The sequence below is a fragment of the Cottoperca gobio genome, chromosome 11, assembly GCF_900634415.1.
Source record: "Cottoperca gobio chromosome 11, fCotGob3.1, whole genome shotgun sequence".
Lineage (NCBI taxonomy): Eukaryota > Metazoa > Chordata > Actinopteri > Perciformes > Bovichtidae > Cottoperca > Cottoperca gobio.
This window is the reverse complement of record NC_041365.1, coordinates 21,852,747-21,869,994: the sequence shown is the minus strand read 5'-3', so window position 1 is coordinate 21,869,994 and position 17,248 is coordinate 21,852,747. Positions and strand designations below refer to the sequence as shown.

At 44.0% G+C, this 17,248-nt stretch overlaps 1 protein-coding gene across 2 annotated transcripts in view; it reads right to left on the bottom strand.

Annotated features, from left to right (window-relative positions):
• The window catches only part of LOC115015418 (septin-7), a 31,701-nt gene that overhangs the window by 14,051 nt on the left and 402 nt on the right, over window positions 1–17,248 (bottom strand). For both annotated transcript variants that reach the window (XM_029442712.1, XM_029442713.1), the window contains exons 2-4: window positions 17,092–17,093; window positions 11,266–11,368; window positions 5,779–5,885 (exon numbers count right to left, since the gene is read on the bottom strand). In XM_029442712.1, the coding sequence (XP_029298572.1) occupies window positions 5,779–5,885; window positions 11,266–11,368; window positions 17,092–17,093 (212 nt within the window). The remainder of the gene's footprint in view (window positions 1–5,778; window positions 5,886–11,265; window positions 11,369–17,091; window positions 17,094–17,248) is intronic.

The window sequence follows — 17,248 nt, the reverse complement described above, 5'->3', positions numbered from 1 at the left end:
AGCCGTGAGATGTTTACAGACACACGCTCATATTATTGGAAATACCAAATCCAGAAGGATGACTTCGCCACTTGGAATTAACTTTAAGACCCATTTCCACGTGCACGGTTTCCTCTGGACCGGCTTCACGTTGATGAAGTTTAAATACTTGTTTTCAGGTTTCTCCATTTTCCAAGAAACAAAAACGTATCGACTGAAAACTAATAATGTGAAATAATGTTGGGGAACAACTTTAAATCCAGACACTTTGTAAACATTAAATATAAATCTGCATAAGAAATGTAACTTTGTAAATGTGTAGTAAAACAATAACTTGCTTTTGTGAACATTTCAAAGCAGAGGTGTAACTCTGAAGTGCATCCACACATCTCAGTCACATGACGTTATTGGACGAGTGTGACGTGAAGATCTTGATTAATCCTTTACGTGATCAATATTCATCAAGGCACCGAAAACAAAGGACATGAAATGGAAACATTAATCTCAGCTACTTCTTTACTTCAGCGTACTTAAAGACACAGCTGAACTGAAGCCGCTCTGCGAACCAAAGCGTTCAACCGCAGGTCTGAGAGCGCTGGACAGATGGACGCAGGGAGAAGACGTGCTGAACAACGCTGCATCAGAAGGCCAGACGGGGCTTTGATCAGCGTGGGCTCAGAACTCGTGATCAGCAGAAGAACTTTGATTTGAATCGGCAGATCATATCGTCGGCGCGGCGCTCACACCGAGTGATGAGAACCGGCTGAGGTCCGGTCGTTACTCCCTGAAATACAGAACGCCAGTTCTGACCTTTGATTTCACTCCAACGCTGAACATGAACTTTTCTGCAGCTGATGAGAGAGAAGCTTCCCTGAGGGCCACATACGAGCTTAACTGAGCCCATACTGTACACTGACAGCAGAACCAGGCCGTCGCAACACGGCAGAACCAGGCCGTCCCAACACAGCAGAACCAGGCCGTCGCAACACAGCAGAACCAGGCTGTCGCAACATCACAACACAGCAGAACCAGGCCGTCGCAACACGGCAGAACCAGGCCGTCGCAACACAGCAGAACCAGGCCGTCGCAACACAGCAGAACCAGGCCGTCGCAACACAGCAGAACCAGGCTGTCGCAACATCACAACACGGCAGAACCAGGCCGTCGCAACACGGCAGAACCAGGCCGTCGCAACACAGCAGAACCAGGCTGTCGCAACACGGCAGAACCAGGCCGTCACAACACGGCAGAACCAGGCCGTCGCAACACGGCAGAACCAGGCTGTCGCAACACGGCAGAACCAGGCCGTCACAACACGGCAGAACCAGGCCGTCGCAACACAGCAGAACCAGGCTGTCGCAACACGGCAGAACCAGGCTGTCGCAACACGGCAGAACCAGGCCGTCACAACACGGCAGAACCAGGCCGTCGCAACACAGCAGAACCAGGCTGTCGCAACACGGCAGAACCAGGCTGTCGCAACACAGCAGAACCAGGCCGTCGCAACATCACAATACAGCAGAACCAGGATGAGCTGTACAACAGGAGCTTGGTGCTGAGAGTTAGTTTATGGGATTCAGTGATTGAACATTGACGGATTAGTTTCTTGTTGCTTCCTTCTTCTCCCCTTCAAACGTGAAATGTTAATGTATGTTGCTCTTTGAACGTCTGTTTATATGCTCACTGTTATGCATTTGTTTTTTTATAAAGTATATTTAATTCAAATTGAATTAAGTTGAATCACTGCACTTTTTCAGCTCATCAATGATGTCATTGATCTAAAACGACACCGCACGTAATGGCACGACTCATTCCCATTCACAAAAACGTCTACAGTTTAAGAAAAAGTCAGGAACGTGATGTAGCCCATACTCAACAACACATTTAATAACAAACAGGCAGATATTGCAGAATGCGGCTCCTTGTTAGAACCGGTCGGCTGCAGGTTTAGAGTCCTTCAGCGTTTGTTCCGGCCGTAGTTAACAATCAGGCTGTTGCTGTGAAGAAGACTCTGCTTTATAACAGGCACACACGTATATGAAATAACTGGGACAGTCAGAGGTGGTGCCACACAACAAACTAAGTGAAGTAGTGCTGATCAGACGCTGAAGGATCCCAACAGGGTGAGTCATGCCACAGACACGCTGCCCACAGACTGAGCTCATGGGAGAAGGAACAACAACCACAGGGACCGTCAGGAAGACCTCACCTCTACATCAGCACACTTATTTACCTGTAATGTGCTGGGACTGCACATAATGTCAGGGTGCACTTCTGCTCTATGCATCCACTGCAAGTGCAGCCAAAGTTCAAGAACACGTCAACTGGACAAAGTGTTATTTAACTAAAGAGCATAAAAGTATGACTTATTTTTGGCACAGTATCACGTCAATGTTTGAAACAACTTTGACGTCAGCTAAATGTAATGTGTGCAGGATGTCAATCAGGTGCAATGTCTAGATTATTTTCTAGAAGAAAACCAACTTCTCGCCGTCCCGATTTATTAGATGGTGACAGGAAATGAGGGAGTGATGTGCAACTACAGTCCCGGGCAGATGTGAACCGACAATGTTGTGATTCCTGACACTGACGTAGTTTACAGGATCACATGGTACGAACAATCTAACCTAATGCATTGATGAAGACTGTACATTGAATCTAGAACAAACTGTGCGGGCTCATCAGCCAACATGACTACAGTAAAAACTCTTATTATCAAAATAACCGTTACTTGTGCAGTCCCATCATTTACCCAGAATATTTTTAGTTGCAAATATACTTTTCCTTTGTGCGCGGTGCTCTGTGTTCATCATGAGGCTCTCTGAAACATCGTCACTACTGTAACAGGTAAATTAAGTGAATCCGTCTATTAAACAGTTTGCTGGGAATAAAAGTGCCACACCGTCATCAGATTATATAGAAAATGTAGTGTCTAAAACAGCAGTGCAGCAGGAGCACGTCTGATGTAAAAGGCATGTCTGTGCGTTGGCAGGACACGACTGGGCTCAGCTCATAAGGCAGTTTGCTGGCTGATCACCAAGTCGCTGTCCTCGTGTGCTCTCCAGGCTCCCTGAGCCTCATTAACCAGCAACACAGACATCTGCCCTGATCTATCGCCTCCAACAATTAACACCCACTCTCGTCACTTTCCTCTTTAATTAATTGGATTCAATTACAAACAGCGTTCCTCTGGGTTTCATAGCATTCTTTGGCAGGACTTGGAAAAGAAGTGGCCACAATTATTTGGGATGTAATTAGTTTGTGGTTCCCGGAGAGAGAAGAGCGCTCTGCTCTCTACATTTATCCACACACACACACACACACACACACACACACACACACACTTTTGGGGAATGGAAACTTGAGGATTCCCTTAAGAGTTCAAGTTTAGGTACCAGCAGAAGCACACACACACCATCTAAACCTCAGTTAAACCTTTAATAAGAGCTGAGCAGGTGTAATAGGCAGGTAAACAAATTGGAAGCAGCAGTGGGGGGGGCAGACAGAGCCCCTCAGTGTGCTGCCAGGGATTAGGAGATTTAGCACAAAGCAGTAGATCACAAGGGACAGGTGAAGGGAAGATCCTCATCATGCAGCTCCTCTACTGTACACTAACCAAACTATAATCCTGGACGACACGCAGAGCGGCGAGTGAAGCCTCCTGCAGCTCCTTCACAACAGTATCACCTTTCACTCTTCAAAAGGAAGCTCAAGTAAAGCTATGCAGCTGCGCGCTCTATTTGAGGAAAGTGCCAAACCCTGAACCTCTGCGCCGTCACTGCAAACAGCGACAGACGGATTCAGGGCAGAACCACATGCCGACGGTCGCAGCTGCATTCTTACAGTCACGCCTGCAGCTTTGATGTCTGGTGCTCCATGTAACTGCTCACGATACCAGTTCAATTACATTCATGGGCCTGCACTAAAATATGATGTCACAATTTTATTACTGGCCTTTAAAAGAAACACAATGGATTTAAATAAATAAAAAGAGATCTGAGAATATCTGGTCCACCTTAAAAGTCAGTCCACCTTAAGTGAGCCGGGGCAGTTTTCACTAATTGTTCCTAAAGACACATTTCGGTCGTTGCCAAAATGTAATGAGGCTCAAAACGCCCAGCCGGGTAGTTAGCGTTAGCTAAGACAGTAGTGTTGCTCAGCAACAACAACAGTAAAGCATAAGAAAAGAAACGTAATGATTACAACCTCAGACGACAACTTTGTTCTGCTCGTTATCTGAGTGCAACCCCAACCCTGAATGATGCCGGTGTGGTCAGAGCAGGTTCTGCAGACGAAACCACTTTATAACTTACTATAAAGGGGGGGGGGGGGGGGGGGGGTTCAGCTGGGGGTTACTCTTTGAAAGAGAAGACCGTGTTTCAGTCACCAAGGTACAAAATGAATCTTTAAGACACATCTTAACTCATCGAGTCATGCAGACGTCATATTATTATTTTACTGTACACTGAGGCGCGTGCCGCACTTTATCAGGACATCACCACAGGAAGTTGTCTGTTTGGGGTTGTGTGCTGTGTGCTGTACACACACACACACACACACCCACACACACTTTAATGAGGTGACTGAGATCTACCATCATTAAGAAACAGGAAATGTAGCGACGTTAAGCCCCTTCGTGAGGAACGCTCGGCAGCTCAGGATTAAGGTTTTAAATTAAAATATGTTTCTCTGGATTCAATGATGCAGCGACAAACTACGCAAAACACAAACCGAGTTGAAAACAAAATCATACAACACAAAGACGTCTGCCGTCCTGAACAGCTGTAGACGGAAGCTTATTATTCACACACACACCTACACGACGAGCTCACGAAAGTAAATATAGTGTGTTTACAGGTTTGTATCCAATCAAGTGCAGCTACTGGCCATCTCTGTAAACTACAGTCGTTACTGACATGACCGGCAGACATGTCTTTCTATGAAGCGGTTTACATGTAACACACACACACACACACACACACAACCTCCATCTCACACACACACACAACCTCCATCTCACACACACACACACACACACACACACAACCTCCATCACATACACAACCTCCATCACACACACACACACACATACCCTCCATCTCTCACACACACACAGCCTCCATCACACACACACAACCTCCATCACACACACACACACAGCCTCCATCACACACACACACACACACACACACACCTCCATCTCTCACACACACACAGCCTCCATCACACACACACAACCTCCATCACACACACACAACCTCCATCACACACACACAACCTCCATCACACACACACACCCTCCAACACACACACACACACACTGAATTAAAGTAATTCAAAGAACCCTTCCTGTTAATAAACTCAATCACAAGCTTCACGTCTGCAGATCACGGGAACACTGTTGGTGTAAAACACTCAACACTATAAAACGTCTCCGTTTGAAAGCAACATAATAACAAACCAATTACTTTAAATTACATCATTTATAATTGTAACACATCTTTCACTCCAACACAAACACACACACACGGCCGCAGCCAGAACACGATCTCACTCACAAACTATGTCGTGGACGGCTGCAGCGCCGAGACACCCTGAAGAAGAACGAGCCGACACGTTCACCGGCCGGTGTCGGGGAGAAGCTCTTTATAGCGTCCCGGTCATAACAGTAAGCACAGAAAAGCACCAGCGTGTCACAGGTGAGACGTCTGCAGCGTGTCACAGGTGAGACGTCTGCAGCGTGTCACAGGTGAGACGTCTGCAGCGTCGAACAGAAAGGTGTGCGCTTGTTTTTTTTACCTGTACAGTCTTCTTGATTCTATGCGAAGGACCCGGGTATTCAGGGGAGTACAGGTCCGTCAGAAAGAGCGAGTTGATCAGCGTCGACTTCCCGAGCCCAGATTCCCCTGAAAGACAAAGAGTGGGTGGGGGGGGTGAGTGGGGGGGGGGGGGGGTTGAGGCCTCCAGAGATGCATTTCACACAATACTTGTTTCCTAATCGTCTTCTTTAAGCCAGACTGAGGCCCGACACAAACTCCAGATGTTCATCAGCGCTCTCGTGACGTCTTACACCGCTCGACATTCTTCACACATTTCAGATTCAAGGCTTTTTCCCCAGGACAGGAAACGGCTCCCTTTAACCCCCTTTTTCTAAACAGGCCAGCGTTAACACGAGAGACAGACGGAGTGGAAGTTCTGTCCTCCCAAATTCTTTTCCTGTCTGCATTTCAGGAATCTAATCAGGGAGCTCATGGGAAGGGAGGCGAGGGGAAGGAAGATTTTAAACCACAGTCATCATCAACTTTCACTCGAACAAAGGAAGAAAAACAGAAATCAAAAGCACGGATTCCTTTCTATTGTACTCAACAAACCCCTGCACCCCGTTACTCTATAAAGAGTCCACACTTTTGTTAGATCAACAAATGATTCGTACCAATGGAGACATTCGCTGGTTGCAGCATCTCTAATGTGTTTCAGTCGAGGACTCTCGGTCATGAGAAAACAAACAATGGTCTTAGACAATCATTTTTGTTGTAGCTTTTGGAGCGGGAATAATCACAAAAACCTGCGAGAACATAGTGGGACTGCCTGTGTAACCCAATACCATCAGCAGTGTGGCTGTTACGATTGGGGTGAGTGGAGGGCAACGAGGAGCGGCTGAACAAAAGCTTCAGTGTGCGAGAAGAAGCCGTCGTACGCCGGCCTAGCACTGCAGCCAGAGAGCTGCTGCTGACCTTTACAAGTGGCCACAGCCAACATGGGCCACTGCTGCCAACATTCAGCCCCTCAACGCTTCATGAATAGGGAGGACGGCGAGATGAAAAAAAAAAAAAAGCGCCGCACAAAAGGATCCTTCACTCGACAAACTCTCAGTCATAAATATTTTCCTAAGAGGGTAGAGCCACATTTATCTTGCAATCTGGAGAGAAATGTTTCAGCGATTATAGCTGGTGTGTGATGTAAACATGTCTTCAAGGCTGAAAGGGAATGGAGAATTCCTACACACTGAAGGCTGATGGGTACCAGGGGGAGGCTGTGGCTTTTGTGCAAACTGTGGGTGAAATGCATGCGATAAAAATGTCAGATTGAATTAGGGAAGCTAAGAGAAGAACAGCGGGACCAAAGCGACGCAGAGCGATCCAGAGAAGCCTCAGCCGAGAGTGATGAGAGGGAAGATGAGAAGCTCTGGTTTCAGGAGAACCAAACTCCTCAAACTCAGAGTTATGACCCTGGTGGTGGCTTTAGTGAACATACTGATCATAGTTGGTCAGAGCTGTGGCTGCTTGTTTGGATGGCGGGGTCATGAATCTGCCAAAAAATGAATAATTACACAGAAATGTGATCAGATGATAACTGCTCCGTGAGGACGAACCAGTGGACGTCGACCCTTTACCTACAACTTCACGGGGTTAGAATATTTAGCAGTCTGAGAGGGAACAGCCAAATGTCATAAAAGCAAAGTTACACCGAAGCAAACACTGAGAACTAAGCTGCTCGAGTCTCACGCTGCATTCTCTCCTTTTCAGACGCATTTCTTAAACGGTGGCTTCCTGTACGGCTGCTGCGATTAATCGGCGTAATTGATGACGTTGAAAAAGCATCGACAATCACATGTTAAACCAACGCATGTCTTTTTATTATTATTTGTATGCACGTTTCTGTGTGCAGGGAAATCCATAAAAACAATGGATCATGTTTGAATAACAGGAAATATTTATGCCTTCATTATTACATGTTCAATACTTGATGCATTTGTTTTTCCTCTGTTGCTCTTTGTTTAATATGCGATGTAATACATTTTAACTTTAAGGACTGCTCTGATTCAGCAGCTCAGAGAGTTTCCAGTGGCGGGAAATGAAAGTGAAGTAAGAGGGCGTTCATCAAACTCTCGTCTCCTCCATCAATATTTCCATTACAGCGGAGTTTTCCAGTTTGGTCATTTTGATATAAGACGAGCTTTGAAAAACTGTAACCTGCCATCCCATCATGCAGCGTTCAGTGACAACAACACCGAGAGCCTCAGATGATTCAACTCATGGAGTCTTTCGTCGTCTTTACGAATAAGGTTTTAGAAAAAAAGTGAATATAAAAAGCTAATTTTGTACAAATAGCACAAGGACATAAAGTTGGGTTATTGGCCGAGTACAGTGTTTATTAAGCCATATATCTATCTATCTATAAATATATAGATATCTATCTATAAATATATAGATATCTATCTATCTATATATCTATCTATACATCTATATCTATCTATAAATAAATATATAGATATCTATCTATCTATACATCTATATCTATCTCTCTATCTATAATTTTGCTAATTTACTCCCAAGAATGAGACGCATTGCTCAGCGGGCAGAGAGACAGTGAAAAGCAGCGTGTCGAGACGGCATATTTTCACATAACTCTGAATAAAAGGTTTATTTGTTTGAACAGTGGAAAGAATAACCAAGAGAAGTTTTATTTTGATTCTGTCGAGTTTGGAAGACGTGCGTTTTAAGACGAGTCTTAGTTAGTGAAAGAGAAACTTGGATTCAGAAAGTCTTCGTTGTATTTTTAAGGAAAACGGGAGTAAGAATATTCCCTTTCTTGACATTGTGCAAGTTTAATTTGTTGAGAGCTTGTGAACACACAAACCTGCGAGAAGATATCGCTGGTTGTTGACGGCGGGCAGTTGGACATGTTTTACATAACGCCCGACCCGAATAGCAAAGCACGGTTAAAACAGCTGTTGTGGTGAAAGGTAATCGATTGAACTTGTTCCATGCGGAGTCCTGCCTCGGGCTCACTTACACACGGGGTCTTTTGCATCACTTAGTACAAATGCAGCATGTCAACCAACCGGCTGAATGGATGAATGCTCCTTTCCACTACTTAGCTTCATTAATATCCTCCATGCCAGCATATTGCACGGGATAAATAAAGAAGCCACTCACTGTCATTACAGCCAGGCATCCCAACTGCAGCACCAGAGGAAGAGCACGCTCACCGAGCCAGCCCTCCAAGCCGCGGCCAACACACTTCCTTTAAAGGAAATTTCCAGCAGCTGTGTAAACCATGGGGGTTTATTCAAAGGCACTTACCACTGCATACAAGAGGCTGGTGGAGGGGAAGCAGGAAAAGATTGGCTTGTGAGGCAGCCAGTGTTCATTCATTTGATAGGGCTTCGGAGACGCTGGGCTAATAATGTGCACGTGAAGTGAAAAGGGAAATTCTGTACGTTTAACATCATCGCTTGAAAGCTGTCATCTTCTCTCCACCTGGGTGTTTATGAACGGGACTTTCCCTTGAAAAGGGGGGCAAGAGACAGTAAACTTTAACAAGTCTGGAGCGTGACAAATGTGTTGCACTTATATCTGTTGGCAAAGCATCAATTTACTTCGGCTTTGGTGTCAGATTGGGTCTCCTTCTCTAAAAGCTCCTCTCGTTCGTGTGAGGGCTTTCTTTCCAGAAGGATACAACAAGCTCATTCTGTCAACCAGGACCAAACACATCGAGTGGCCAACACCAAGGTCAGTTCCTGCCAATGTGCAAATCACTGACAAATATTGACTTTGACCAACAAATGGCTCTGGCCCACTTTCACTTGTCCACCCCCCCCATCACATATACATTCAAGTAGAATTACCACCTCACGGTTCTTTGCCTGCACCAACCTGTAAAGTTGCAGTTTTCATCCGTGTCCGTCCAGGATGTCATCACTTCATCCTTTAGCTTATTAGACATTAGTGTAAAATTGTCATAATTAGCGTGTAAATTCTTGAATTATGGCCAAAGAAACGTGTTTTATGAGGTCAGAGTGACCTTGATTTTTGACCATCAAATTCTACATCAGTTCATCCCTGGAGTCCAAGTGGACGTTTGTGCCAAATTTGAAGAAATTCCCTGAAGGAGTTCCTGAGATATCGCATCGGGACCTCCGTACATCTGTATGTACGACCTTGGCTGATGCCGGCACGAAGGCCTGTTCAACATACACGGGTTATAAACTGGGTTTGTACCACGGCTCTGTCATTTCATTCCTATTGCAGTGGTTCCCCTACCACTGTCATGGCGGGGCGCTAAGACCCCCCCCCAGTTGCACAGACCTCATCCAGCCCCCCCCCCCCCCCAATCGCACGGTGAGCACCCCTCCAAAGCAGTAAACCTAGGGGAAACACTGTATTGCCTTTCAAAAATAAACTTCTTCTAGTTTAACTTATGTACTGGCTGGGCAATTGGGTGTGTACTAGTTGTGCAAGTGGTGTACGCCCAAAATAAAAGACACCAAAGAAATGTGTTCATACGTCCCTGAGGGTGTGAGCGGCCCGGTTTCCACCCTATTCATATTAAATGTCCTTTTAATGGTGTAATGGCTAATAAAGGAAGCACTTGAGTGAGAGCACGTAGCATAAATTCCCCTACTTCACAACAGTCTCGGTCTGAAATAGGAGTAAATAAATTCCATAACCAGTGGTTCCCCAGTCGGTGGATGTGTTTTATAACACTCCCAGCAAACCCAAATAAAATGAGGGACAAGCTCACATTCTGACGCTTCATCTCCTCCAGAATGACACGCACTATTCTAATTATATTCCACACACACACACACACACACACACACAAGTGCCACAGAACAGCCTGTTCCCTGAGCGTGCACAGCAGGGGGAAGCTCCACAGCAGGACTACATGAAGGCAGGAGGGTAAATGGGATGGAGACGGGCTCTTTAGCCCTGGAGGCAGGTAGACACCGCACTATGAACGCCAGGGGACAGGAAGTGACATCATGCAGGCATTCAGAGCAGCTTCCTGCTCAGGTACCTTTGGATAGCATGGAGCACAGAAAGGAAGGGCTCTATGGGTGCGACTCCCTTTGAATCAGCTGCTCGGGCTTTGACTTTGGCTGCATGAATGGAATGACAGGAAACCCCCACAACCCCCCCGACCGCACAATCCAAGAGACACAAGCACACGATGCAGCAGAAACTGGCCGCCTGTACTGCTGAGTGGCAAACATTTGTTTTAAATATGGTTTCCCGGACTCTTGTTTTACGTGCAACATATCCTCCCCAACTTAAACCATCTCTAATGCATTGGGGCAGCCAGCTGCGATCGCTTTCAGCTGTGACGTCTCTGTGAAACTCAATACTGCTCAGCACATGTACAGTAGGAGCTACAAGCTCCAAGACTTACTGTATGTGGATGTACCAACAAGACAATTAAAAAAGAAAGCAAACAGATTGAGAGGTTTCTTATCCTCCCGTGCATGTCTGATTGACTCGGGAACAAAGAAGAATTACTCACCCACAACCATGAGTGTGAACTCAAAACCTCTCTTCACAGATTTTCTGTAAACTTGGTTGGGAAGATTTGCAAATCCCACATAGCCCTCCAGGTTCTTCGGTTGCTGTGGAGCAAAAATAAACAGCTCGTCATTCCTGAGACTTTACTGGAAAATGAGCATTTGCAAGTTCAGATTTCAGAAAGCACCTTTAAGACCATTTAATATCACCGTGGTGCCACACAGCAACAAACACACTGATGTGTGATTGAGCATAGTTCAGTAAAGACAGAACTCACTGAGTGGATGTACATTGCAAAAACAATAGTTATTATCTAGCAGGGTGTGACAAAACATTTAAGCACAACATTTTGCTTCTGGTCTTTCTTAGGGAATCACATTTGTTCAGTTGCTGACTGACAGCCTCTGATTGGTTGAAAGTTGTATAACAATATGCATCATACAGGTGAATAAAATTGAAAAAGAAATGCAACCTCTCATGTGTGTTTAACACCTTAATAGTCATAATAAATAGTACACTGCACAATTTAAATCCACTCATTTGTTTGAGCTGCACGACTACATTCTAAAAAAAGGTGGAAAAAGGTTTTTTATGAGAATTCAGTGACCAGTGAATTATTTTATACGAGCCATTTTTTACTGTACAATGTACACGGCAGGAGAATACTTACAGCTGGGTTGGAGAGCAGACAGGATTTCATGATGGGAAGGCAGCGGTCAGAGGAGGCGGGGCCACGAGGAGAGACGAGAGTTAGAGAAAGAAATGAGTGAAAGGACACAGCGATATCGTTTAGACAGGAAATACCAATCTGGCTCTTTGAGTTACTGTAGGAACAATAGAAACGGCCGGGATATCCTTTTTCAAATCAGCAGACACAAAGGAAATATGAATCTGCAGAATAGGTCTCAGTTTCTATCCAACAATATAGTTTTAACATTATAGGAGTTATTATAGGACGACAGAAGCTCAGCTAAGCAATGATATGCTGAATAATCATTTTCTGCAAAGACAGAAGTTAGTTTACGCACATCTGTTGTCAGCCACTCGTTTAGCCCACGAGACTGGTGCTGGTGTAATAAATGTAGTACAAGTCAAGCTCATGGCGCAATAAAGTGCTGCAGGTATTGTTGTACGCTAACCCTGAAGTTAGCAATGCGCTGGTTCCCTCAAGAAAAACAAACTGCATGATTTTCCTGTTGGATTGTTGCAGAAAATAAGCTCTGTGGCAAACATAAAAGTATGATACTTAAAGGTGTTCTTCACAAATGAACACTTTTTTTTGAAGCGTACATTAAATCGCCAAATAAAATCTAACGTTAGGCTACGTTTAATGTCCCCGACGACTTCTCTTAAGTTTGTGTTAACCAAAAACCACTGTGTTGGAGACGAGGGAGCCAGATGTGCCGACTCGTTCATTTCTGGGCTTTAGGACTCGTTCCTGCCGCATTCCTTGTCAGACAAAGTATTTTCTTTTCAGTTGCAAAGGGTTCAATTAGCAGCAATTAGCCAATATGTGTGAGGCATTTTTTTTTTTACAGAAGATGCCAGAGTGAGGGGGAAGTTTTAAGTTTGTGGTGGGAACAGCTTCAGTACACATCATTCAAACAGAGTTTGACGTCTCATTCCTACAATCAACACAGTCAGACCTACAGTAGAGCCTCTGTACAGTATCATCAAGCAGTTATGTCTCGTGTGTTTATAGGAGCTGCCATCAGCTAATGTGAGCGTTGAAGACAAAGCATCCTCAACTTGTCACTGTAACTACACACACACACACACACACACACACACATGTGTGACAGACTACCGCCCTACTGTCTTACATCCCTCTCCCCACTGCTTCCTGTGTTGGAGAGTTGACGAACAGCAGAGCAGTCAAACGTTCAGCATGAAACTATGTGCAAATGGCTGCAAACATAACCTCATGTCTAACGTGAAGAGATACGCATTATACACAAAGAAACTATACAAGACATTTAAGTCAAAACTCCTGGCCTCTTGCATTGAGAAATGATGTCTGAGCAACACCGTGTACTTTCACATACTTGGCTCTAAATACTTTTTCTCAGCTGTACATACACCAGTGCATGTGCAGAAGATATGTTGTGTACTACAAATAACAGCATTTAAAATATAACAAACTTATAGCTAAATGTTGTCAGTGTCCTGAAATAGGCCACGTCGTGGTGTTGCTGGATTAAATTAACCAGATCTCCACTTCCATGTTCTGGCATCAACCCTTGAAAAGAGCTGCCAAGACAAGTCATGTGACATGTGATCTTTTAGATCTTCAAAACATCAGAGCCTCTTCGCGAATCTTCATGGATCATGACGCAATCTTTTAGATCGGAAAACCTTGAATTCTGGCTATAAATCACGGAAACCTTTGCAGTGAAAACAAGAAATAAAATGTTGGATTTCTTTCTGTCGCACAATCTGCGGCGATTGAAATGATGCAGTAATTTGGTGCAGGTAAAACATGTGGTGCGTGCAATTCTAAAAGTTACAAGCATCAGTGCATGTACACAGACATAAAGTATTTAGAGCCCTCACATGTTACACAAAATCATCAGCAGCAAGTGTGCCGTTATATTCTGATGCTTTGTGGGTAAGCGGCTCTTTTCTGCGGGAGATACGTTGCTATTTCTCAGCCCAACTGTGACCACACATGCACACAAGTTACTTCAGAAACAGCGTGCTGAATTTGGGTGTGTTTGTGCATCAACTTTGAGTTGCAGACAAGTTGTTGTACTGTTACTTCCTACAGTTTCACTGTCAGCTACAGCTGCACTACACAAAGTGAATGTAAAAACTAAAGTAAAGCAGCACTCATTAAAAAGTTAGGATAAGTTAAATTCTCTAAAAGAGAAACAACATCTGTCTTCATCTTAAGCTCCAAGCCAGTGTCACTAACCAATTAAATCCCTGCAGGAAAGCAACGCGACAGTAAGTGACAGAAACATGCAACGGTGTATTTTGTTGTTCCAAACTACTGCAAACAATGCGGCGAGCATCCAGGAAGCTGGGGTTACAAGGAGCTGCAAGTCGCCCAGAGGCGGGGCTCTGAGCACTGAATGTGAATTCAACAGCAGAGAAGAGACTCTGACAAACCACTTCCCACGACCTTAGCAGAGCTCAGACATTTCTTGTGTCATCCCACACTATTATTCTTCCAAACTTCTGTTGATATAACTTGGCTCCATCCACACGGTGTCTGAAAAATATCCCAAATTGGATTTTTGCTTCGCATGGGAATAGACAGTTTCAGAAATGCAGAGTTTACAGAAAGTTCCTATGAAATGTCTACGGCAAGTTTAAACTCAGCAGTTGTGAGTGCTTTGTCACTGTTGGTCATTGCTAAGCTGTTCTACTGGTTTATTGAACTTTACTGAGATGCTACTGATGATTATTAGTGGTTTGCTTTGTGCAACTTGACAAATGCTTCGTCACTCCTGCTAGATACCATGTGTACCATCATAGACAGCAGCAGTGGGGTGTCGCTGCTGTCTGACATACGGCACACTGCAGCTAACGAACACTTCCACCTGCATATTACATATTCTTACCGACATGTGCCACTACTGTCGCTGCCACATAAAAACACCACGTCACTTGTGTTACACTGACCCATGATACTTTTTTAAAAATCAGCAGCCAGGTACTGTGTTAAAGGGAAAGTTCACCCAACTTCAAAATGACATAGTTGTCCTCTTACTTGTAATCTATTTATAAATCCAGGTTGTTTTGGTAGGCGTTGCCAAGAGTTGGAGATATCAACCGTAGAAATATTTGACTTCTGTCCCTGCGCTGTACACGTCTGTCGTTATGTGTGGTGCAACTTTTAATCACCGTGCTGTGAATCGCACCCTGCATGCATTCTCCCTTCACATGTTTATCAAAAGCTCACTGCCTGAATCCCATGACTGCATGCATTGAGCTGTGTTTTTATTACAGTATATGGAGTAAGTGTATTCGTCTATGATATAAACAAGAAATAAATCCTGGTGATCTTGATTTCTATTGTAATGTGTATTTGCCTACGATAAGGCCCACTGTAGCAGTCTGCACAATGCAGGGTAAATGATACAAACAATACCCACAACATCCATTTTGTCATTGTTTCAGCTGCATAATAAATAAATTAAATTATTCATACGATACAATTTCTACGTATTTCACAACAAAGTGCATTCCTAAATAGATCTGATGTTGTCTCCTATGTTATACGTCAACCACATGAGTCTGTGCGGTATAAAATGAGATGCGACGGCATGATGCACCGGAGTCTAAATACAATTTACAGCCTATTTTCAACACACACATTGGAGTTTACTGAAGTTTACAGCTTTGCATTGGATTTATTCTCTTTTTGCAAGAAAGGAAACAATGCAAAACTGACTTCATCTGTATTCATAGAAAGATAACTACATTAGTCAAAGCTGGACCCTCGCATGATAAACAAATGTCTAAAACAAGTCTGACACTTTGCTACTCTTTCTTTCACATCACTATAAAGATAAGGACAATTTATTACAGACCTGTGGTGTGATTGCAGGCTTACAACGCTGAAATAGGCCAAGCCTCACTGCATATAACGCCAGGATAATAACGTACCCCTCACTGATACCCTGAGAATTAATTAGGCTAAACTCCATTAAACTAACACCTAAACAAACAGAGCAGAGCCACACAGCGCTCTGTCATCAGACTTCCCCCTGGTATTTCACTGCCACGCCATCTGACGCTCTCTTTCTGTCTGTCTGGCTGAATGCCTGACCTGCCCATCTGTGCTATGTCATTGCCACCATGCAAACAGCACAATGTGCCAATTGGCTCAGATTGCAAGATAGCACCAATTTCATTCCCATGATAGCCTGAAATCACTGCATGTGCTCCCTCTTCTCTGGTGGATGGCAGGCTATACTGTACGGTTGTATTGCTTTGTTGCGGATATACCACCTCCACGTAGATTTAAAAGTCAAACTGCAGTGGGCTTATCTTTGATAAACCGGCATGAAACACCAAAACAACAATTTAACAGGATCATGGATTAAATAAATGATGTTAAGTTAACGCTTTGGTAATACTTTCTGGTTCTGTATTGATGTACGGTGAATACCTTGCTGAATGACATTCTATTTAATTGTATAATTAGAAACTACATTGGAAATAAACCTTAGGGCTTTATTGTGTCCTGACTTTTCAATGTAAGCACTTACCGCCGGTGCTGGTGTTTATTTCAAGATGAATTCCTCTAATAAATCAGTTTTATTATTATATCTCACTATGTGTGCTACATGCCACTAAAGCATATTGAATGACTTCAGTGGCAGTCGATGCAGATGATATAATCTTGGTACATCAGATTGTGACTAAGCTGAGAAGTGTTCTGCTTTCGGACAGACCTGTTTTACCACCTGGGAGGATAACACTGACCACATTCTCAGCTAGCTATACTATTGTATTTCTGATTTACAACACCCTAATAGCCCTTTTAGAAACGTGTGGTGGGTTGTATAGAAACAGCAGAAAGTGTAGACTTCTATGTAATGAGCAGGCTCGACTAACGTTAGTAACGTTAGCTACTCAGCAATCATGACAAAAACAGGAAATGCCAGGCTAACGTACAACTACGGCACTGTCGTTAAAATGATAACGTGCAATACTTAATGAGATTTAGAGAAGTCCTAGCACAACTCCATTCATGAATCTGAAGGTAATACTATACCAGGACGTTTAACGCAACTGCTAAACTAATATAAACCTCATTAAGAGCCACTTTTCAATTCGGCATACGTCGGAAACACAAAGCAACACCTAACGTTACAGCTAGGGAACTTTTAGGCAAGTAATTCTACAGCCTGGAGTTCGCATAATGTTAACAATAACGTTAAATTACACCACAATACAGCATGGTGGGCGGTAGCAACCAACCTAAACGAGATTAACTAGTTAAATTCAAACAAAATTACCGGAAGACTACA